The sequence below is a fragment of the Semicossyphus pulcher genome, unplaced genomic scaffold (genome assembly GCF_022749685.1).
Source record: "Semicossyphus pulcher isolate SPU_LCO1_2020_fin unplaced genomic scaffold, fSemPul1.0.p SCAF_4, whole genome shotgun sequence".
Classification (NCBI taxonomy): domain Eukaryota; kingdom Metazoa; phylum Chordata; class Actinopteri; order Labriformes; family Labridae; genus Semicossyphus; species Semicossyphus pulcher.
In genome coordinates this window covers 32,640,591-32,665,841 of record NW_027211715.1, presented here as the reverse complement: position 1 = coordinate 32,665,841, position 25,251 = coordinate 32,640,591, and the positions used below count along the sequence as shown (strand labels likewise).

The following is a 25,251-nucleotide window of genomic DNA, read 5'->3' as shown; positions in this document are numbered from 1 at the left end:
CGGAAGGAAATTTGTCTGAACAGGAGGGGACCCGGACACACTTGCCAGAACAAATAAAACATGAGCTTGTGGATTCATCTGGTTCCCGGGCTATTAGCACATTATTATTAAACATGCAAATGGACAGTGGAGAGGTGGATTATGCTGCAGCAGTGGTTTAAGACATTTCCACTGATATTTTTTGGTAAATTCTGGCTTGCCAATTTCTTTATTTATCTGGTAACTTGACATGTACAGAGGACAGAAATGAACATCAAATTTAGACTACAGGAAGTAAACAGCCAGAGTTAGCAAGAATGCTCATTTACATCTGTAGTCCCATGAATCCACTCTAGCAGAGGGCGAGTACTTGACACAGAAAAGCTAGATTTCTTGAGGTTGTAGTATTTTGAGGTGCTCACATGCCACCCTTTAGTCTTAGTGAGTTTAGCTAGATTGGTCTTCTGTCTCTTTCCAATGACCTACTGTTCCCATCCACATCCATGTCCCTGTCCCTCTGTAGCTCTAACCTGCTCTAGTGTCTGTCTAACACTTTGTCCTCGTCTGCGTGCCTGATCCCGTCCACGTCTCCAACCTCACTAACCCACGCTGTTGTCCCTCGCTCCAGCACCCTGCCCCCCTGCTCCGGTCCTCTTCCTGTCAGGGGTGCAACCTGGTGTAGGCTTGTTTGAACGGGGCGGTACAGCCCGGTGTGACCGGCTCGCCCTGCCGCAGGTGCCAGCTGCCCCTATTGCTTCAAGCACAAGCACTTAAAGCACTTTAGCTGCGCCGCTACTCGTCAATGCATGCAGTTAAAGACAATTGGACCTATCTGCATCTGCATACCTTTCCTGAGAGGTAATGTCAGATGAAACAGTGTGATACTGTAAGAAAACAATAATAACCTAGAGAGGAGAGAAAAAAGGAAAAGCTACACCAGGACTTCTGACAGCAAAGTAAGCGAACACCCCTCAGAAATTTTCCATTCAATGCAACTATTTTCTTTTTTTGTTGTTAATGTTTTTGTTTCTTTGAAAAATGCTTGTATGATCGTATGCCAACAAATCTCCACAAGGTGGACACAGCACCAAATATGCATTCACACAAGTGGTAGGGGGTCTGAGGGAGGAGGCAGCTTCCTGCCCCGATGCTCTCCCACATCCTGTGTAAAGACTTGAACAGTGGAGAGAGTGCCGACAAAGAATGCTTGCCCAGTAGCTCGGTAGCATGAAATCGGCAGTACACTTCCTTTGATAGACAGCAGCAACTTACAACCAGCCTGTTGGTGCTATATCCCATCTATTCAAAGACTTGATGTAAAGGGAGGAACATACATACAAATATGTTTAAGCTATTCCCTCCCGAATATTTGTAAGTGTGTCTTTTTATATATATATTATTATTATTTCCTGGCCAGCTATGTGTCTGACTAGACATCATGTACAGTACTTAAAAATGAAAATTATTTATCTAAGAAAGAATTATAAGCTGATCCAAACTAGGTTTTCTTATGAACAATTCAGTGACTCACCGATTGCACAGTTAAGTCTCTATGATTCAGTGTATTTTGGGGAATATAATCACTAATGAATGTTTTATTTTTTAATGAACCTGTTCCTTCTGTTGCTCAGCAGTGTCATTTTTAAGCTCCGCGCCCTGCAGGCGAGTTTCAGCCTCAGGGGCAAAAAAAATCTGTGTCAGTCAGTCACTCAGGTCTCTGGTCATCTGCGTTCACTGCTTCTTAAGGCCAGTGAACCTCTCACCTCTCAGTCAGTCACTTCTCTCCATGCACACCCAGCCATCCCGCCTCAGTCTGTTAGTGCAGAGCCACGGTCACACTTCTGTCATGTCACTTCTTATTTTTGATTATTTGTTTCCCTGCTGGTCACGTTAAGAATCTCTCTGTTCACGGGTAAAATGTATTTTGTTTTTCTTCTCAAGTTTATCCTTCAAAGAGTTTTTGATTCATGATACTAAACTAGAAATCACACAGCTATTATTTTCTCTACGAAGGAAATGATTTTGATTCAAAGTATAATTTGTATTTAATGTCTTTTTTTAAATAAAAAGTGAACACATTTTAAGATCCTGTCTCTTGAGTTTGTTTTCACCCCTCAGGCCGGGCAGTGTTGTCACCAGCAGGTAATAGAGCGATCCATCCGCTCAGGGTAATTTCTGCAGGCTATCAGGCCTCAGATTTGCTCCTGTTGAAGGCCTTGAATGCAATCAGGCTCCCCTCAGTCTTGGAATGTGTCAATAAGGATAAAGCAAAGGTTCAATTTGTAAAAAGAATAAAAATAAATCTGGTGGTGCCAGGCAGGCTGGCAGTGGGCACGAGAGGTTGAGGCGAATTCCTGCGCCCCGACCAAGGCAAACAGAGAGCGGGTCAAAAGGCAGCGCAGAGCTGCATGTCCCCGCGAACCGGCTAAAGTTAGACAAGGACCTCCACTTTAGATCACCGTGATAACACTGCACACAAACACACCTAATATAGCAGAATGTGGTCCAGCAGTGCATCTATACACAGACTTTCATAATCATGTCCTGATGAAGCTGTTATGATCCTTATGTTTTGCCACCTATGGATGTTTGTGCACAAATGAAGCACGCCTGAGGTGAAAGAGAGGCCGGAGCGCATAGCTGAGGTTAATGTTTTTATTAAATATATCACCTTTTTTCTTACATTACATCTCAATTACAAAAGTGTACATACACACGAGTGAGCAGTTAGTCACTTTGGAATAGACTCACATAAACAATAATTCTCTCTCCAACAGCAGCATGTGGATGGAGGCGAGCTGCAGGGTTCGCTGCGGGACTCGCTCGTTGTGGTCATGTGTTCTTGGTCAGAGAGAACAGCGACACATAAAGTAAAACAGCAAGTCTTTTTTGACACACACATCAACACAACTGACAGCAGACACATAAATATCGGAGGTAGGTTAATGTAGAAATACCCGTCTGAGAGGCAGCGCGGCAAAGCACCAGCCTGTCATGCTATCTGCAACCCCATGGAATCATGGGAAATGTTTTCTGAGACTGTTTTCAGGATTCCCGACTGAGAGTTTTGCATTCTGATAATGTGTCACATCAGAAAAAAAACGACAAAAACATAAAAAGACATAAAAAATGGCAGCAATGTGAAAATGAATCATAAAAACAACATTTAGAAATACTTCTAAACGACATTTGGTCACTCAGTGCTTTTTGTTCTTGCTTGGTTTCGTCACAAACCAAACCTCCAGACAACTCCTTAAGGGTAGAGCGAGCTCAACTCAGCAGTGGAGTTCCTCAGGGCCAAGATACATATATACACTTTATACACCCATAAAAATAATAATATAATAACAATAAGGCAAAAAATGATATAAATACTCATAAAATAATTACAAATAACAAATAAAATGAAATAAAATGGAAATAAATAAGGCTGAAGAGTAGAAGTAAATGCATCAATATTAAAAATCTCCGTTTCAGAAAAACAAAAATAGATTTTTTTCTCTTTGGGACGGGTGTTTGAAGAGGAGCGGGGAGGGGTTCAGGGTGGTCGGGACCAGCAGTCCCGCAATGACAGTGTACCTGAATTAAACACCACCATGGACGAGATCAATAAATAAACAGCTATCAAAAAGGAAACATCAGTGGCTTGCTTGTTCTTCTGCTTGTTCTTGTTCATGTGAGATCTGCATCAGTGGTTGATCTCTCTTAAGGGCACTCGGCGTCTGCAGGCAGGTCGGTCGAGCCTAAAATCTTCTTTCCGTTCCAGGAGTTCACACACCAGCATCGACCCCTCTGCCCGTCCAGAGAGGATTCACACTGCGGAGGAAGAGACACACACATCCTGTTATCACACTTGCTTTCATTTTCAGTCAGTATGTCACACACATGTACGGTCATGCATCTGGGTGACATCACACCGGAAGCAAAGACACACTCCCTGCGGCAACCACACACTATACATCATTTCAAAGCTGTGATTGACACAATCTTGGCTACACCCGGCTGGGTGGGATTCTTTCACGCTGAGTGGAATCAGCCCCAAACACACAAGACACACACTCATCCAAAGACAACCAATTAGCTGAAGATACCAACCTGTTTGGCTTTATAGAGGCCGTGTTTGTCACAGTTGGGGAGGTAGAATCTGGTTAATCTGTCCCCTAGTTTCTGCTGGGATTTGGCGATCTTGTCCAAGGCTCTCTGCAGCTCAACTTGACAGGGCCCCTGTGGAGAGGAAGCAGGAGAGCGAAGGGTTAACGGAGCTCTGTGCCAACATGCAGAAATAATAATCATCACTGCTTTGTCATCAGCAAGCAGGCACCAAACTGCATATAAAACTTGTAATAACAAGCATCCCCATCCTCTCTTTCATTATCTCTTCAAGAAGCACACGTGCGCTCCCTTGTGGTGAATAAACCTTCTCTCCAAACCTCCTAAAAACTTTTAGTAACACACCACACACTGAGGATTTCACAGAATGCACAGAAAACAATGAGACAGTCTCTGACTCTCACCTGTTCAACCACTTTCTTGCGGTTGGCGATGACTTTGGCTTTCATGCTTTCCTGAGCGTCCGCAGCAGCCCGCGGGTCGTAGGGCTTACTGTGGCCGGGGAGGTAGTGGCTGGAGCCGAGGTCCGAGATGATGGCTGCGTTCTCCATCTCAGTCTCTGGCTCTCCCTGATCTGGAGGAGGAAAATGAATGAATATGAAGCGGCACTGACTGGATGTGACTGTAAAATGCTTCAGAAAGGACAGGTCAAGTGTTTTGGGGGGTTTGTTATAAACAGGATTTGCTGGATGTAAAAGACAGATGTAATAAATGTGGAGGTTGTGGGCCTACCTTGTGTCTGGGGCTCCGGGGTGGACTCTGGCTGTGTGCTCTCCGTGCACAATGCTTGTCCCCGGGTGAGGGAGTGCAGCGGCCGGGGGTCGCCGGGTCTCGGGGTGCACCTCAGTCCGGAGCCGCACGGCGCCGTGTAGATCCCGCACAGCTCCCCAGCCGTCAGGGCGCAGGCGAGGCAGCATCCACAGCCGGGCTCCCGCAGCACCTCGGCGCATCCGGGCGCCACCACTGGACACTGGCTCAGCTTCTCCGGAGTACACGGGGCGCATCGGATCGGCTCTGGCCCCAACACCGGGGACCCTAACGTGCCTGTGGCCAGCAAGGAGCACACCGCTGCCACCACGACGTGCTGCAAATATAATCCACCCATGGCCAACATAGTGAGCTGGATACTAAAGATAGAATATAAAATGTGGAGCAAGGTAGAGAGAAAGATCAAGGTAAATGCCGGATTCCCACGCTTCTTGCTCAGTTGTCTCTTTCGTTTGATTTGGGGAAAATGTCTAACTGTGCGTTGCGCGCAGCCGTATTTATAGCCGGCTCCTCTGTGAGTGTTTGACGCATCGGCGTTATGAATGATTTCTGAAAAGAAGGTGTGATGATACGATGGGCTCTGATTGGCCCGCCTATGTCCGGTCAGCCAGCTCATTAGAATACAACAATCACGTCAATATTTATTTTGGAACAGGCAGTGCTTGCACGTATCGCTGACGAGTGACGACACCAGTGTTTGATGTTGCAATCAAGGACCCCCCGTTTCTCACCCCGGTGCTACACTTTACTCCACTCTGCCGGCTTACAGTAACAACACGAGGGCAGACTTTGATTCTCTGAGCTTGTTGTTAGAACTTGTAATAAGGAGAAGTTTACACAGCGGCGCTCTGGAGCTCATTTCATCGATTTTAGTCGCGGAATATTTCGTTGTTTACAAGCAGGACTCAAATGAGCTCCTCTCTTTAGGAACAACGTTGTCTATTCATGATGGGGTTCCATTAATTGTCCCCAACAAACTTCTTACACAACTTTGGGGAACAGCAATAATGAGCGCACATTACGCACGCCCACGCTACGCGCACAGAGCGTGGGCGTGCTGGGAGCGAACCAGCGGCTCGAATGTGACATGAGAAAGCATCCGCGCATCGCAGAGGGATAATAAACCCGAGTTTCAGAAATAGCTTCGCAAATGAGGGTCGCCGTTTACGCCTGTGTGTGGAGGGAACGGGACGCTGTGGTATGCGATCACTCTGTCCCAAAGCGCGCGCACTGAAGCCGTCTTTGGGCTCAGTCCAGGAGATGTCCAGTACACGTTTCCTGGGACAATAATAGACCAAAGCTTTGAACAGGGGCTGCGCTGACATGGCCACAGACACGTCCCGAGCCTCCCCACTGTCTTAGTGAGTCACACACAACAAAGACATGCAGAGCAGCATGAAAACGAGTCTCACAGTCCCCTCAGCAAGTTTACAGCTGCCACTGCTGTGTCCTTCTGCTCCTCGAGGTCCTGCTGTACCTGCACCCAAAAGGCAGTACAGTAAAGTGATGATGTAGTGGGGGTATAATGTGTCTCTGGAGGGGTTTAATACTCCTCGATGGATAACATGCATGTTTTCACAGTTTGCTGCAGAGCATTCTGTGTCCTCTCACTGCTGACCCCCGACCGGCACATGCTATGTCCTTTCAATTGCAAAACCACACAAAAAATCCACAGTGCATATAAATTGATTCATTTTAAAGGCTTTATTGGTATTAAAGGAACAATTTCTCCAAAGAACCAGAACAAAATGATCAAATATTTGGATATTATGCCATTTATAGACTCATAAATACTTTACAAATCTTATCAATACTATATTTTTTATTTCTCTCATTTCATTCATCTAATTCCTCCCTACTTATCAGTCAATTAGTCACATTCATTGATTCATTACCACCCCACATGGAGTCTTTCTGATGCAAGGGGCTGCACTGTGTGATGGGGGGGGGGGGGGGGGGTCCATGCAACTGCTTTATAGGATTGCATCATCTGTCAACTGGTGTTAACAGATTTGTATTCCTCAAAGCTCCGGGCTAAATAAAGCTTTTAGAGTAATCTGATGTGGCGTGTTATCTCGACCCACTGGCCCCCACATGACATGCGGACATCTTCATCTGTGTGTCAACCTGATTTCAGTCTGATTACACACCTATTGTGCAGGTGGTGCAGGTAACAGTGGTGGGGAGTAATTACTCTTTAATCTAACTACATCAAATATTTAGGCCTATGCATTATTTTAACCAACTATACTGTATTTGTTTTGTATACTACATTTTCAGTCTGATGTATTTGTGATCTTTGCTAGAATAAAGGTCAGTGACTTTGACCAAAGTTGCTGCACAGCATGACTTAGTAGTGACTGACCCACTAGTGGGACAATGAGGCTTAAAAGAGCTGCATTCAGTCCATGCTATTAATAAAACATGGGATAGGATCTGCACATGTGCAGCCAATACAGTTTGTCCTACCGGATATCCAAATGTTTGTTATTTCTCACTCTCACTGAACAGGAAGTCCATTAATGAATCACTGGATTCATTAAACGAAATGTACTGTAACAATGCAGGTTTCTACCCCACCCTTCATCACATTCATTCAGATACCCCCTCACTGATTCCCACCCGTCATGTTCTAAAATAAAAACAATACATTGCATTAAAGTGGATATTATAAAATAATTATTTTATCATACAATTATAAATATTGTCAAGTGTCAATATTTATAAGGTGACTGTTTCAACTGTTCATCAGTTAGCTACTTTAGCTAACAATTTTAACTGTTTTTAAGCTAATATTATGACCACCTTCCTTTAGTTTGGCTGACATTTTCAACTATCTATTGCTTATTATTTCAACTCCTTAACTATAACTTCAGCTAACTTTGTCAACTGTATTTTGTGATTTCAAACATTTAGGCACCATTTTAGCCGTCTAACTGTTTATCCATTATTTTAGTTTACGATTTCATTATTTAGCTAACTGTTTACCTTAACTAAGAATTTAATTCTTTAGCTAATTGTTTATCCATTACTTTAGCTAACGATTTCGTCTTTAGCTAACTGTTTATCCATTACCTTAGTTTACGATTTTGTTCTTTAGCTAACTGTTTATCCATTACTTTAGCTAACGATTTCGTCTTTAGCTAACTGTTTATCCATTACCTTAGCTAACAGTTTAATTCGTTAGTTAACTGTTTACTTTAGCTTACGATTTCATTCTTTAGCTAACTGTTTATCTATTACCTTAGCTAACGATTTCGTCCTCTAGCTAACTGTTTATCTATTACCTTAGCTAACGATTTCGTCCTTTAGCTAACTGTTTATCTATTACTTTAGCTAACGATTTCGTCCTCTAGCTAACTGTTTATCTGTTACCTTGGCTTACGATTTCATCCTCTAGCTAACTGTTTACCTTAGTTTATGCTTAAGCTACTATTTAACATCCATTACTTAAGCTAACTGTGTATCCATTACTTCAGTTAACTATTTCAACTGCTTGTCCATTAGATAACTGTTTGTACCATGAATGTATTCCTTTAACTATTTAACCGTATAGCGATTACTTTAGCTAAATATTTTAACTGTTTATCCATTTAGCTCACTACCTTGGGCTGAATATTAATAGGAAAAAAATATATCAGCCATTTCATTTTTATGTTTAATAAAAACTAGCAAGTTTAGGTTAGTTTGTGTTTTTGTGGTGACACCTGGATCCGTTACTTGAGTAGCTTTTAAGGTGGATCTTCTGTATCATCTTGTTCCTCTCAAGTTTACACAGGGTGAAATATCCAAACAGACTACATGCTGTCATGGCTGTGTCATCAAATGGGAATACTTGGTTTTTATAGGCCTACACATTTACCCCAATTTCAGTGTGATGTATGTGTGATCTCCACCACAGTTCAGAGAGTCTGAACTGAACCACCTGTAGGACAATGAGGCAACATCCCGTCCATGATAATAAATCATGTGACGTGTAGGCTACACATGAGCAGTCAATACAGTTTGTCCTACAGGATATACACTTTGTTTTTTCTCACTCTCACTGGACAGGAAGTCCTTTAATGCATAACTGAATGCATTAATGTAAATATGCTGCTGTAACACTGCATGTTTCCCCACTATGGGATTGTATCAGGTTATTTTATAGTTTAAATTTGCTATATTTACTCTCAACCACTGCACAAGTCTGCATTTTACGAGTGAAGTGTATGTGGTTAATACTTTTACTGAAGGAAAACAGTGAATGCAGGAAATGTAAAGGAGCGTTCTTCATTGTGGGGCTGCAACTTTTGTATTTCTTAACACCTTTTAACTCAGTTAGATTTCAGTAAAATACATCAACATCTGAAGCAAGTCTTTTAGAACGCTTCAAATGGATCTTGTGAGACTTGCTCCTGAAAATACAAATGTTTCCAGCTGATTTCAAGCAGAGGGAGCAGCGAACCTAACTGCAGCCTCTCTGGGTTTACTCCTGATTTTACTGAAAGTTATTTGTAATACGTCCTCTGGAGTGAAGAAACTACCTTCCCATACTTTTTTGAAGTACGTAGATCCAAAGACAACAGCTTTAGAAAGTAAATACTCTAAGAATGCGGCGTTCTTATCTTCCCTACACACAAGACTGTAATTAAAGTGTTAAAAGTACAAATTTGACGACTGCAGTCACATGTCTCCCGGTGCACATGCAGTATATTTGGCTGAGTCTGTCCTCAGCTGAACTGTGATTTGAGGACGACGCCTGCAGTCTGCGTCCTTGTGAGGGAATGTGGACTCCCGGGCCGCTGGGAGCTGAAACGTGGACTGGATGCTGCATGTCAGGACATTTATTCTCATTTCACCCAAATGTTCAGCTCTACTTTTTATAGCCTGCTTTATAAGGGTCTCAACTCCTCCAGTTTACTGCCTGCCTGTGAGATCCTATGACAGGCTGACTGACTGCTGCGTAAAGCTACAGAAGGGGAACTTTTCTGCAATTAGCAGGTTGAGGTAAAGACGAGGGGACATGAGGAATTAAAAGTATTCTTATAAAAGAGCCACATGTGTTCGCTCCTCCAGCATGTTGTGCTGTCAGATCAGAGCGGGCCGTGTTATCTCAGGTCAGGGACAGACCTACTTTTTCAAAAACACATGTACACAGCAGGGCCCATCAGAGCCTCGAGACCCCGACCTGTTTGGGGGAGCGATGATAAGCAGGATTTTCCATCTCTTTCAGATGCAGATCAAACGGCGCTTGGCATTGAACGTCCCAAGACTGGAATGTTTACCTTTGACAAGAGCAGCGGGAAAACAGTCATGTTGTCTCAGGAGACGCTCACACCCACCCACCCACACACGCACGCACACACACACGCACAAACAAAACCTCCAGGTTCCGTTTATGGTGATTTAAACCTTGCCCTTTGGAGGGCGTTGAGAGGGGGGCATCTACGACAGATGAGCTCAGAAAAACACGGCTGTTTGAAATCACACCCACAGAAAGAATGCACACCTGCATGAATTCTACTCAAGCAGAAACCACCAGGTTTTCTGAGGTTAATGTATAGATATGTGCTTCTGTCAGCTATAAAAAGAGGTTCACTGGAGACAAGAGTACTGGAGTTTTTATACGGGATGATTATGATTTACAGCAGACCGGGGAGCTGCGTGTTACGACACACTTCTGAAGGGGTTTACAAGTTGTTAGTCAGTGTTTTAGTATTTATCAATGTTAACAAGAAATCGCACCATAAGGACCATTCAGCTTCTGTGCTGAAGTTTAAATTTTTGGACTTTTTGGGGAACTTTTCCTCCATGCTCATGTTCAGACTGAGGCTGCGTTCCAAAAACTTCCAAACTATTTAGCCTGCCAGAAAAAGGTCGTCTCAATGCACGTGTTTCAAGTGCACCCCAGGATGTCTGACTACATCTGCTCCTCTTTTGCAGGATGCAAGCTTTTCTTTGCTATTCTAAAACCAAAATCCTCTATGCAACAGTGAATACGTCACATCAACTGAGAGCAGTCACAGATAAAAATATATAAATGTAGGGCAACAAAAAACAAAGAATGTAGACTGAAGAGGGTCAAACCTCAACATGCGATGTTACGATGAAGTCTTGTGAGCATGCTGCACGCAAAGGTTTGGAGGCTGGGGCTCAGCAGTAGAGCCGCTCATATCTCAACCACAACTTTTGTTCTTTTATTTGAGAAAACATTTACAGTGTAGTACAAGTACAGTGTAGTTAGAGCAGGTTTAGGTTAGAGATAGTGAGTCCAAAAAAAACTGCTGTGACACTTTTATGAGACTTGTTGCAGTGGAAACATGATCCCAGCTGTCACCGGGCAAGTCAATCACAGGGCTGACACACAGAGACAGACAACCTTTCACGCTCACTCTCACACCCTCTCACGTCTTTTGAGGTACCCCGGGAGAGGACCCATGCATGCAAGGGGAGAACATGCGAGTTCCATACAAAAAGGGACTTTCTAGCTGTGAGGCGAAAGCACTAACCACTGCACCCCCGTGTGTGTCGCACACATGCACCGTTAAAATCTTGCTGTTGGTTTCATGCTTTTCCGCCGATCAACGTTGGTGGCAGTAAATAGAACAATGCTGAATCAAAGGCAGTGTTTGATTTGAATGATCTGCTCGTTATCAACCAACTTAAGCGTCTCAGGGGATTGATAACAAGCAAAACATTCGAATCACGTGTGTTAGATTGCGGAGGAACCTAAATCATGCAGTAAGTTAGCTCTCCAGGAGCAGGGTTGGAGACCCCTGATTTACATTCATGCACATGATTGTTTTAGGAAGGAACTTGTAAGATATCTGTTAGGCCTGAAGGATACACAGAAAGACAGGAGGACAGAGAAACACCACATGTAAACATACAAGTTTGAGCTTACATGATGGTTACTGGTCTTTGACTGATAACTAAGCATTAAAAAGTCTAAATGATCAAACAGTGGTAACAAGGTTAGCATCACAAGGTTAGCATCACAAGCTGGAAAAGCACTCTCAGTAGGTTTGTTGGTACAGACTTAAATTAGATCTGATAACATGATTTAGGATTAAATTACATTAAAGCACTTGTATGTCATTGTGTGCAGATCGTGCAGATGAGTGAGCTGCATCTTTAAAGCTGGAGTTCTGGTGCGGATGGGAGCTCTGGTGCGAGTGGACCGACCGGCCTTGTCCCTGGTCCCGGGAGGACACGTCGCTGGCCTGCTCTGGTTAACCAGTGTCCTCTCCCAGGGCTGAGAATCAGCGGCCAGGAATGTGATGTGAGCGGGCACAATGACGCTAATCCCCAGCAAAGTTGTTCTTTTTCTTCTCCTCTCCTTCTCACAAGATTTCCTTAATCGGATAATCCACGTCTTATTAAACAGGCAGGTCGCAGATGAGGTCTGGGAGAGAAACATTGAAACGGAGCCGGGGTCGTTCATGGCGGACACTCTCGCTGCTTTCATGTCGTGAAAGGGGAAATGGATTTATTCGTTAGACCGCGGCGTCTTGGCATGTTGCATGATGGTTCACGTGTGTGTGTTTGTGTGTTTTGGTGTGTTTCCGAATAAGTGTATATGTTTGTGAATTGTGATTGTACACTTGTGTGTGGGAAACCCAGGAAATCCAGGCTCCCATGCGCCAGCATCCATTGTGTTTAGTTTCCTCCTCTCTCTGAGTGACTGTGTGTGTGTGTGTGTGTGTGTGTGTGTGTGTGTGTAGCTGCAGTGCTTCCCTCGCTCTCGTGGCTCTAATGAGAAGACGGAGGAAGCCAGAGGATTGCACTTGGCAAAGTTAACTGGAAACAATCTCATGAATGGGTCAGGGAAGCTGTGTTGGTCGGATTGAACATCATTATGTCCCCATTTAAAGGTTTTCATTCCAGACTCACTGTTACTTTCCTTACACTCCTCCCCTCTCGCTCATCAAATCTGTGTCTGGAGATCCTTTCTTCACTTACAATAGAACAGTGTGTCCAGAACATCCACATCAAAGAGCTCAGAGCAGTAAATAAAGACTGGAGATCATAACGTGTGAGGAAGAGCTTCAATCTGATAACGTCTCTTTGTAATGTCGGAGGCTTTGACTCTATTTGGCTCAACTTTACTCCACTTTCATCTTCATTGTCCCCGAGGGGAACAAATAAATGTGCAACACGGAATTACAGTTGAAAAATGTATTTTTTTCTGACTACAACAAGCGCAGCGAACGAGCGTCACACGAACATTTGAGGCCCCACATGAAGCTGCATTTGTGCTTCTATCAGCTGAGCGGTGTATTTTTCCTGACCAGGCTGTGAGGACGTTTGGTGACATTAGGTCACAATGATCTTGACCTTTGACCTCCAAAATCTAATCAGCTCTACCTGTGTCAAAGTGGTTACAGATTTGCATTTTCTTCTAGGCGCTCCGTACACATCGTGCTGAAGTAAGGTGAACGGACAGACAGAGAGACAGACAACCAGGAAACAAAATGCCTGAATGAGGTGACCTCTGACCTTGCATGGGCATCATCATGCATGATAGAATCTAATGATGACTTTTCATCATCGCTTCTCAGCAGTCTGACTGAAGCAGACAGCCGATGATCGCTCCTTTTTGTGTGGAAGAAGCATCAAATGGCGCCTAAAATGGCCATTTTTCTGTGAGCGCGCTCAGAGCCTGGAGCAGAAAGCCTGGGTCAACAGAGAAAGTTCACAACCACCTTCATGATACCTGTTGTCTCAACCGGGTTACCCAGTTCCAGGAATGAATTGTATTTTGACAGATAGATTAAATGCACTTTGGGGGGAAATATGCATTTTAGATATCCGACAGCTCACCACGAACATCTCAGTCCCTTCTCGTCTGGTAACGAAAACAAAACATCTGTGTCGTTGATCTATTTTTAGCTCGTCAATGTCCCGTCTTCGTCATCGAAAAAATGTCGTCGACGATCATTTTTCGTCATTATTTTCGTTAACACTGAGACGTAACTATTACAAAAGTAGCTGACTGGAGCACAGGGCCGTCCACAGCTGTAAACAAGGCCGAGACAGAGGAATGATAAAAAGGTAACAACCAATATTGAGCGCCAAATCACAACCAAAGTTATCCCAAGACACTTTACAAAAAGAGTAGGTCGAGAGCGTTCTCTTTTTTTATGTTACAGAGAAACACAACATGAATCCACCATGAGCGGCACTCTGCAACATTTGGCAGCAGTGGCAGAAACCTGGAGCAGGCTCTGGATGGGCCGAAAAGTGGGATAGAGGGAGATGCAGGATAGAGACAACCAAACCGAGCAACAACAGCAACATACCATTTAGCCGCTTAGCATCAGAGACAGACATTGCTCGTGTCTAAAAAACCTAAAACTTGACCTCAGTCTCGGATTCTTTACAAGATATTTAAACGAAAACTGTTTTGTCCTATCGTCACAATATCCACAACGTCTGAAGGCCTTTGCAAAAGAAAAACACATCACCTTGTTTCTTTATTCCAGACAAGTGGAGCTTTTTATTCATGAAGTGGATCTGAGCGATGAATATACTTTCTTTGTGCTTCTCAGAACATTTAACATTTCTTTGAAGCTCATAGAAACTGCTCATCAGTCTGTGGATTACATTTTTCCTGGAAAGACCTGCTGCTGATCACGTTTTCTTTCATTCCACACGTTATTAAAGCGCTCACAGCAGAAACTCAATTTCAAACTCAATTTCTACAAACTCAAACTGCCTGGCGAGACGCCAGAGGTGGTTTTGTAATGTTAACGATGGGATGTCCCGTGTCTGTCCGCACATGCCAGTCTGTAGGTCAGGGCATTGTTATGCAGACCTGTTTTCCTGTGGTTTATCGGTTTACCTCAGGTCACCCCGGGCCGCCCTGTTTTGGAGGTTATTATGACATCTTGCCGCCCGGGTTTGAAGGTGTTTTCTCTCGGCTCGTCACATTCCATCTGCGTGGACGTTCAGAAGAGACCAAACATGCAGGAGCAGCAACACAAGGTTAGTAAGGGTCACTGCTGTTCTTACACAACATGCAGTTCATTGACCGTGTGTGTATCTGTGCAGGGAAAACACAACGTACGAGATGGAGAATAACACGGGCGCGCTGGGGAAATCCTTGATGAGGAACCTTGTGGGGGATGTTTTTCTCATCTCATCAGAGGAGAGAGAAGTTTGTGTTTTTGGCTCTCGATCGAGACCTCGAGGAAACGTTTTCTTTCACTGCCTGAAGTTCTTGGAAGAATGTTTTCAGCTCTGCGAACCGAGAGCGCCTGACAGCTTTAGTCCTTGCATATGGCTTCGATTAAGTTTAAAATGTGATCCTTGATGTTGAATCACTTGTTATGAATCTTATCTGTTTTTTGGCAAACAGTGTGACACTCAAAATGGAGCAAACAGTCTGTACCGGGAACCTGCTCCAGATTTAACCCCCGAGGTTTCATAAAAAAAAGATTTGAAAAACATCAGAAACGTTATCACTTTCTCCAACAGCAACCTTTATGAAGCATGTCATCACCGATGACACTGAGGCGTCAGACGAACGTGCGCGACACTTAAGCGTCACGTAAGCGTCACGTAACGGCCAAAACTGTGAAAATGTTTCCTCGTTATCTTTTCACCTGCCGCAGATTACAGCTCCTGCAGCAGGAGAGTGATCAGGCTCAGGGAGGCCACCTGTGCCTGGTTAGACCCGACGTGCTGCCCTCAATTAGTTTCTTGTTTTACCTTAAGAGATCATCATCATGTTTCATATTGTCAATCTGTTTTAATGTGCTTGAACTTTGAAATATTGTCGTACCATGTCGCTGTTTTGTGTCTGTACTTGTTTCTAACCTCTCTGGTCTCCCTTACCCCCTGCAATGGTTTGATCCAATTAGGGCGGGGCCAGGAAAGGTATAAGAGTGACCCAGGCATTGTCTGGGGGATAGCTGTTGGTAGCAGCTCGCTGTGAAGCTGTATTCAGTCATTTTTAAATTTATTTGATTTGTGTTGATTCACCTGGGACTCTTGTATTTGCTCCTTTTTGGTTTTTGGTTAATAAAATAAAAGTGCACGTTTCTTTGCACAGATTTCTGCCTCCTGGTTCTTCAAGCGCCAAACAGCCGAACTTACATCCCTTTTTGTGTAGAGTAACTCTCTGTATTGCTCCAATGACAAACCCTGCCTTCCATCTACGCAGCCACAAAGCTCATCATAATCAGCAAGGACAGAAATGTCTTTCCTCCTCTTTCCTGCAGACCCATCAGACTCAGGGCGTTTTCACATTACCAGTACCCGAGTACGGTTGCCCCTGTCCCCCGTCCTCTCCCCCGCTGGTCAGCGTTCACATTAATAATTTTGTTCCGTACTCGAGTACACTTGCGGTTGCACTCTGAAGCCGAAGGTGGCGGTAATGCACCTCAAAAACAAGGAGAAGAAGAGGAGTATCGTCAACTAAGCGACATGGCAACAAGTGTAGAAAAGCATGTGAATCACATGGGCCTGGGTCCCGAATGTTAAAGCCCCCTTACTTTGCGCCCCATTCAGAGTCATGACCCCCAGCTTGGTAACCAGTGATCCAGGAGGAGAGGCGTTCTTTATTTTCTAACTGAGAGACTCTTGAGTTTGTTCTCAGGTACCTGCTGCAGACGTAATGCATGTTTGACGTTGAGCTTTGAGTTCAACACTTGTTTGGCCTCACTCACACTCAAGAATGCGCTCACTTAAACACAGACACAAACACACACACGCACAAACCTGCACGCAGATGGATGTATAAAAGATGAAAATACAAAGTCATGCACATATGTACACACACTTAAGCAATGGAGGTAAATGTTTGTCCTCCCACGCTCCACTGTGCAGATTCCAGCAGGGCTTACTGTAAGGGATGTTATGACACACAGGGTCATTGGGTAAGCAGTGCGAGGGAGGGGCGGGGAGGGGGGGCAGTAAAACTATCGTTAACCCCGCTGAGTTTCCCGCTGGCTGCGTCACCGCTCTGATGTCCCCCCGGCAGCGTCTGACTCAGGCTGCTGATAGACGCTGAGCCGCAGCTGTAAAAGGGCCGTTTCCGCTCACTTATCTCAGAGCGTGTGAGTGTGTACGTCGAGCCTGGGCGTGTTTGACCCTATCAGAGAGTCCAGCAGGTGGTAAACACACACTTACACACACACACACACACACACACACTTACACACACACACACACACACACACTCTTCTACTGCTGTAAATGCGTCCGATATCATCAAAAAGTGGAGTATTGACGTCCTGTTACAATCAGCATGAATCACAGAGAAGAAGAAGGCCGACTGGTTTATCATTTACTCGCTCAAAAACACAACCTTGATCTGTGTTTTTTTTTCCTCGTGTCAGGCCACCATCTTTTTGTGTTGCCATGACAACCTGTCACTCAGGATGCTGCACATGCCACCGCACTTCCAGCTGCTCTACTATACACAGACACACACACACACATTTTCACATCGCTGATGACTGTTTGGAAGTGGGCTCTTCCTGTGACAGGACTCGAAACATCCCCTCACACTCACACAAACACACACACACACACACAATGATCACAACCAGAGTTTGTTTTGTTTTCTTTTTCCTTTTCGACCTCCTGTTCGTACGTTAGATTCTTCTTTCGGGGGGGGTGAAGGGTCGGGATGGTTGAGGAGACAGAAACATGTGGAGCACACTGACGTCTTTCTCACACTCCTGACGGCTCCCAAACAGGACGACTGTAGAAGAACGGTTGTACACCAGAGAGTGCAGTTTGTTTCCCATTTCCCAAGCAGCCACGACTGGCTCCTTCAAGCAGAGTAGTTCTAAGTTAATGACAGATATGGCAGATCAGAAAGCACCGGGTTTTTTGGAAGGCGCTGGGGTACTTCAGTTTTTTAGGCTCAGTCACGTAGTCATGACGTATGTTCTCAAAGTAAGAACCCCTCTAACCTAGTTTCTGGAGACGGCCCTCTAGCGAAAGGTTTTGATGTGCGGTCAGAGTCCATTGATGTAGTATAAAGAGTGAGAGAAGTCCATGTGGGGAAGAGGCCCCAGGGGGGGGAGTAGTTGGATGGCCAAACAACACAGTTTCTCTGACCAGAAGACCGGGGGGTTTCTTTCTTGTGTGAAAACAAAAGCACAGAAGTTACGTTCTGTAACTACAATTAATGCTCCTGTGAGGAGTTTTAGATGGTTATGAAACACACCAAAATTAATCCTGATGCCTCTTTATGACCTGCAAAGGCAAACAAGACCATCAGTGAGAAGATTTCTATGCAGTTACTTTTACAGCTGTGTTTTCACCAAGTTGCTGTGACTCAAGGTGATTTGTGTGTAAGTGACGAGTGGAGACAACAATCATTGAAATCGATCCAGTATTCAGGGAGGGAGCACCGGCCGGCAGCTGCCAAATGAGATACAATGTAAACGGGGCACGGGGCATACGCCAATATCCAGCCACTAAACGCGCTTGTTTTTGCTCCTGACAGGCTCAGATCGTTATAATAAGTCTGACAACACTGTGGCAGCCATGCTACTTTACCTTATTCTCTCTGTTGTTGTCAGTAACCAAGTCTCGCTCACGGAGAAGTCTCGCGCGAGACCGTAGTTGTTGCAGGAAGAAGGAGAGATGGGGTGAGAGAAGACGAAGACGAAGACTACTACAGTGGCCGACAAATTCAGAAACACATGCAAAGACAGAAGCGCGCTGCAGATGACAAAAACATGCTGCAAAAAGCCGAAAAAAATTTGTTTACATCAAACTTGATAGAAGAAGAAAAGAAAAACATTGCAAATGATCAGCTGACTGCTTGATGTCGGCCTCTGAGCACAGAAGTGTGTTAGCGTTCACTCTTGAACGAGCACCGGAGCTTCAGACAGCCGGGACTGCGCGCTGCCGAAACATCCTTCGTTGACATTTTCCCTGGAAAAGATTGACAGTGAGCGATACGACCGACTGGACAAAGACAGCAGGAGGATTTTCTTTGCTGGATAACACAACTTACACATGGACAGGGTAAGATCAGATCTTTCTCCACAGGGATCCACATAAAGTTCTTTGAAGTAGCTTTAAATAAATAATGCACATATTTTTGCCTAAACTAGGATCTAAAACTTAACCAGGCAGTTTTAATAGTTAAACCTTTCCAAACACCTTAGACTAAACGGCCCCCTGCACGTCCAAACCTCAAGCTTTATTTTGAAAGTCTAACACAGTCAGAGAAACTCTCATTTAATAGAAACATTATTTTTCATGTCGTTACCACAGGATTAACACGCACTGCTAACCAGCTCTGCGCACATGTTACCAAATGTGTCTGTGCAGACTTCAGGCCCTCTGCTCTCAGACACTGACGGTGATGTGACAGGCGCTGACGTCTTTAGGGGGAACAGAACATTGGATCTTGACCTCTGACCTTTCAGGGCAGAAAATCCACAGGTGGATTTAATCACATTAATGACGACTCAAAGAGCCTGCATGCACAATATCAGGAATCTGGGGTAAGAAATGGGGTGATGCTGTGACTCATGTCAGTGATTGGATTTAAACTTCAAGACTTTCCAATGACATTGGACGACATTTGTGATGTTTTCCTCCTGCTTGCTCCAGGTATGAGGTCACTCTGTTGAACCCAACCCAATACCTAAGAAAGAAAGAAGGGAATATCTTAAAATTTGGCACAAACGTTAACTCATTAACTGTGTCCCAATTCAGGGGCTGCATCCTTATAAGGACGTATTTGAAGGCTGATTGCGTCACAGCGGCGTGTTGAAGGCTCTCCCAATTCAAAGGCTCCTTTAGATGCTGCCTTCTTTTCCCAACGTATCCCGAGATTCATTGCGTGCTAAATCAAACGAGATGACGGACACTTAAACGGCCGAGGAGTACACTTTAAATGTAAACGTTTTCGGTTTTAACTCAGAATATCTAGCAATTAAAAAAAGAAGGGGGCCTTAAAACAAATTATCTTCGCGACTAAACTACGTTAGTTATGATAGCTAGTAAGCCTGCTAGCTACCTGTTGCTAGGCGACAGGAGCAACGTTTGGTGGCGCAAGGTTAAGGGCGGGAACAGCTGGTGACCCAAACATGAAATCCTCCGTAGACTAGATTCGTAGACCACGTCCTTTGAAGGATGCAGCCCCTGAATTGAGACGCAGCTATTGAAGACCTGATAGGAATTTGGAGGTCAAAAGTCAACATGCTTGTGACCTCATGTCATGTCCCTTTGTCAGAAACACCATATCTACATCTGTCTTCTGTTCTGCTCTGTAAAAATAGTCTCTAAGAGGACATGTAGGTTTCCCTCTGAAATGTATTCAGTGCGATCAAACATGTTTCATTTAGCCCAAAAATAAAATCAATACCTTTATTTAAGGTCCCTTAATTCCTCCTTATACTGTATATCTATAAGTCTGGACAGATCCATCCATCCATTATCTATGGAGCCTCTCTCAGCTCTCATTTTTCCTATGCAATCAATTTTCTAATATTCTAATGTGTTTTTGAAGTTTGTTTCTTTTTAAAAATCTTATACATATTTCAATTTAATCATTTTTCGGAGCCTCTCCTTCCTCCTGAAACCAGCAAGCCGTTTTGCCATTCAAAGGTCAGACCTTAGCCACGATTGGCTGACAGTGTTTGGAGTGACCGCGTAGCCCCTCCCCCACGTGGGGGAGTTACCGCACTGCGCTGTCACTCCAAAGTTGTAGAAAACATGGCTGCTCTAGGATCGGTTATTCGGCCTTATATGTACGAGCCAGAATCACCAGGAGGTTTCAGAATGACAAAGACTACAAGCTCGTGCGAGAATGCAGCCTGAGGTGAACGAGTGTGAATGATGATTGGTCGATTTTAGCGAAAGCAAGGTTCTACGTAGAAACCTGCAGCTCTTCTGAACCGCACGTTTCAGAGGCGACCTTTTTAAACATGTATTTCTGGAAAAACACGGGATTATGCAGTTTGAACTTTTTCACTTTGATCAATAAACATATAAAAATATGAGAACCCTTTTATGTTTTCTATTGTGGAATAACTTTGTAACATTGAAGTACTGTACACAGAGAGGATATTATTATTGTTATTAATGATTAATTGAAGATGAACTGATGACTTTAGTTTCAACCCTGATCACATGAACCCTCTCAAAAACATCTGTCTGACATTAAACAGTTTGTTTTCCTTCCCGTAACAAACTTCACGAGGTCTGAATAACAAATGTGGGTGTTTGTTATGCACACGTATCGTACAGTATCTGCCCTCCACATGCACACACACTCTGCTGTGGTGTTTTTCTGATAGCTGACGTGTTCATAACATCAGCGTGAGGCTCCTCCTGTAAAAACACTGCGCAATCGGGCTGACATTGACCCCGATGTTGCTGCTTACATCAGCTACTGTGTTTTTCTTCTGTTACGTAACTTTATAGCCGAGTTTGATGGCCTCTCCATATGTGTGTGCGTGCGTGAGCTCAGACGAGCACAGGAAGAGCCCTCGTACTTCAGGAGACGCATCCCCTCTGGCTTTATTTTTACCATCTTAATACGTCAACATCGTCGCAGTGCAAACACTTAGTATAAAATATCATCTTTAACAAAATGTACATTCACATAAAACATCTCGATAAATACATCTGCAACAAAAGAACTTGACAAATATCGGATCATTTGTAATATATCTCTGAAAAAGACTCTACAATGTACAATAATAGCTAGTAATACCTACATATAACAATTGAACCCGTATCATACAGTATGAAAATATCCAATTTACAGGAAAATATTGTACAGAAGTCCTCTCCACCAACGTCCCATCAACTGTTTAAAGCAAGTGTATAAAAATCCTCATTTTTAATCTCTTAGAAACTCAAAGTTAGCGTTCAAGCTACGATATAGACTTTAAAATCTATGTTAAGTATGATAAGAAGAACAACAACATCATTTCAGTCAGGTTATAGTCGCTCCAAAAATCAACACTTGCCGTTATTTTGAGTTAGAAAACTGTTCAGCTCGAACAGCAGAAACAGGCATTCAACAACAACAACAGAAGGTAAATAAATAAAGTCCACATCAACTGTAGCCACACATTCAGTTGTGCTACAGCTCGACAAGAAAAAGTTTGATATGTTTATGAAAATAGGTTGGCACATTTGAAAAACCAGCTACCTGCAGGAGCGGGGGAGGAGAAGGAGGAGGAGCCCCCCCCCCTCCCACTTCCTGATGTCACGCCGTCCTGAAAATGTCCTCGCACTCAAAAAACTCATGAAGAAGACACGGGTCAAAAAAGCACCTTACATTCAAGAGGACCGCTACCTTTAGCGCATGCATGAGGACATTATAACAGAGTCACTGTGTGTGCGCTGCTCGGCCTGTATTAGCTTCATCAAAGCATGCATGTCGGAGCCACAGGCTTGCAGGCGGTGCATGCTGGGACAGATTAGAGGAGAGTTAATGGCTGTGGTTAGCCGTACTGTGAGTAGCATGCTTTACCATAAAATAAATCATCTGGGTTTGTATGAGGAAGCCAGACACCGAGGTTTGGGTGTCTCCTCATAAACAGCAGTATTTCTTCTCTCTACCAAAGCAGCTTTTTAGTTCATAAAAATAGTAAAACAGAATATCTCAACAATAAAAATATTTCTTATTAATAAACAAGCACGCAGAAAAGGTGTTCTTTTTTAAATATAACCCTGTGAGGAAGGAATCACACTCGCACAATACAGAAAATAAGTTTTCTAAGTCATGCTCCACAGAGATACAGACTGGTGTGGCTAGCTACACACACTCTATTGGCTACATACACTATCAGGTCAAAAAGAGGATCCAGCTGGCTACAGCATGCAGGGGGTGAGGAGGCTGAGAGAGGAGACAGACCGCTTTATTGCTACACTTTGACGAGGAAGAATCTGGAAGTCAAGCATCACAGGGAAACAGACAGCAAACATGACTGAAATGCAGCGGTGGCATCATGCACTTAAAGACGCTGAGCGGCTCGGCTCAGGGAATCAAGAAGAGTTCACCTCATGTGCCGTTAGAGGGTTAACGTGAAGGGCCGTGAAGTAAACGTGCGGCATCGCCGACCTGGAAATGATTGAAGGCGATGCCCGGTTGTATTTTGGCAACTTTCTACCATAACTGCCGTTTACAATTCTACATTTGGCTTTAAAAACATGTATCTCTCGGACACCTGTAATGAACTGAACGGTTGTCCAATAAATCAATAAAAGATCTAAAAGGCAACAAAAAAAATGGCAAGAAACTCATGTGAGGAGCGGTCGCCAAGGCAACAGCACTGTTTTGGTTTTACACTGAGATAAAAGGGTCAGCTAAAGTCGTTAAAGGAATTATCTGGATGCATGCTACACTGTCAGTTTTTATTTGATGCAGTTTCTTATTGGAGTGGATGCAGTTTCTGTGAGTCGACTCGGAAATCCCGGAGATGCACTTGGCCTCTGATTTATAACAGAGCAACGTGGCTGAAGCATCCTACAAACAGAGCTGGAGTGTGCGAGGGTCTGATCCACCTCAGACTCCTGTGTAAGTCTTAACGGTGGTCCAGACTTGAGTCAAGGCCTCCCATTGGGCGATGAGTGTCGGACAGTAGAAGAAGAGTGGCTCTACTTCCTCTTTCAACGAGCTCTCTCTGCTACAGACACCCATGCTAGTTCCCCGCCTCCACGGTCGCCTTTGAGACAGCATCCATCACACCATCGCTGTGGGGGCAGAGGGCAGGTACCTGGTGGTGGTGCTGGTGGAGGTGGTGGGTTTGGTGGTGCTCGGGCTCGGGGTCCTGATGGAGGCGTAGGTGGTGACCGTAGGGCCGGGGCTCAGCCGGGTGCACACGCTGCCGTGGTTAAAGGCGCTGGACCGGCGCTCGGAGCTGGCTGGCTGCTGCTGGTTCTGAACCGGCCGGCTCGCTGACCGACGTCCTTCCAGGAAGTACGTGAGCATCTGACCTTTGCCCTTCACGCTGACCTGACCGCGGCAAACAAAGTTGTAGTAGTCTGTGATGAGGCGATGCACGTCCTCTGTCACCTGCAGGAGAAAGATGGAAGGATGAGGAGACAGAAGAGGAGCAGAAAATATTTTAAAACATTAAGCACAACTTTGAAACTCATCTCAAAGCGGAGTTTTAATTGGGTTTGTGTTGAGGCCCAGAGCACCTCGAGCCTACGTGGAATGTAAATAGGATTAAGACAGGAAACACGGGCTACATGATACCAATATAGGTCCTGTACAGACCCCATTAAGGGCCCTTCATGGACTAATTTTTAGGAGCCTTGATGGAAAGTGAGGACAATCTGCTTTCCAGATATGGAGTGAGCCTGGTTTTGGATTCATCAGGCATTATGGTACCAAACCTGCAACTTTACAATCATAACAAGACTACTGTTTGACTGGCGTACTGCAGAACCACACCTGTATCTTTCCCTGTACTCCAGTGCTGTCCATCCTGCTGGCTACGTTCACTGTGTTTCCCCAGATGTCATACTGAGGTCTCCTGGCTCCGATCACTCCTGCAACCACCGGTCCCACATTGATGCCTGGAGTAAACACATCAAGAGAGCTGAAACACACCCGGATCTTTACCCGTATTTATGTTTTAATGCTTTCAAGAATCTCTATATTTCCTGCTGAAAGCTGCAACTACACACCGTCCTGCAGGTTGTAGAGGTTGACCTGCAAAATAGCATCAAGTAAACCAGGCCAATCTTTATTTTTCTTTATTACACATGTTCCCAAAAGTTGCATTTCTGCAGAGAGGGTTCGGCAAAGCACACAAACATATGCATATTCTTACACATGGAGCCCCTCAGTCTGCAGACAGGATGGCATTGTGTACAGCAGGCAGTGCTGGGATTAAACACGGGCTCCTGTTGCAGGCTCCCCACAGGATACCCAACACAATGGAACCCAGAACTTCAGGTCTCGCTGTGACGAGCTTCCTGCACGGGAGCGCTCTTTCTGTGATGCATTTCCTCCCAAATTTACCGGCATTGAGCGTCCATGGCGTCCAGTGCAATAGGTCAGAAGCTCCCACAGCAAGGTTTATATAGACCAGTGTGCGTATGTGTGTGTTGTCACTCACCTACTCTCAGGACAAAGTCATTGTAGGACTGGTAGTTGATGGCATCCAGGACGTCAAACATCTCGATGGCAAAGTCAGACACTGTGCATAAATGTGAGGTGATGGACTTCTTCGCCTACGAGTCAGAAAAAAAACACACATATAAAGAAAGATTTGCACAAAACACAGAAGGAGGTGATGGGTTTGCATTCATCAGAGACACAGACAATAAATGCAAGATTACACACTCGATCTTTGAGGGATTCTATTTTGATTTATGTCTCTTGAAACGGACGAGATTGGACCCTGAAAATCCCAAACAGGATGATCTCTTCGTATGGAAGGTGCATCTTTCATGTGCATCTATGAG

General features: G+C 44.4%; 2 protein-coding genes across 3 annotated transcripts in view; both read right to left on the bottom strand.

Moving 5' to 3' along the window:
- Positions 1-2,653: 2,653 nt before the first annotated feature.
- On the bottom strand, positions 2,654-5,349 carry igfbp1a (insulin-like growth factor binding protein 1a). Of its 2 annotated transcripts, none has more exons than XM_069679695.1 (4): positions 4,822-5,349; positions 4,494-4,711; positions 4,075-4,203; positions 2,654-3,795 (listed from the first exon to the last, which is right to left on the bottom strand). In XM_069679695.1, the coding sequence occupies exons 1-4, from the start codon at positions 5,201-5,203 to the stop codon at positions 3,685-3,687; spliced, it is 840 nt and encodes a 279-aa protein (XP_069535796.1). In that variant the 5' UTR covers positions 5,204-5,349; the 3' UTR covers positions 2,654-3,684. The 2 variants fall into 2 exon arrangements, with proteins under 2 accessions (XP_069535796.1, XP_069535795.1); XM_069679694.1 differs by having other exon boundaries at positions 4,494-4,663.
- Positions 5,350-21,319: 15,970 nt separating this feature from the next.
- LOC138607124 (adenylate cyclase type 1-like) overlaps positions 21,320-25,251 on the bottom strand; it is a 56,191-nt gene continuing 52,259 nt past the window's right edge. Inside the window, exons 18-20 of the mRNA XM_069679682.1 lie at positions 24,903-25,017; positions 24,233-24,357; positions 21,320-23,848 (exon numbers count right to left, since the gene is read on the bottom strand). Of these exons, the coding sequence (XP_069535783.1) occupies positions 23,516-23,848; positions 24,233-24,357; positions 24,903-25,017 (573 nt within the window). The 3' untranslated portion in view covers positions 21,320-23,515. The remainder of the gene's footprint in view (positions 23,849-24,232; positions 24,358-24,902; positions 25,018-25,251) is intronic.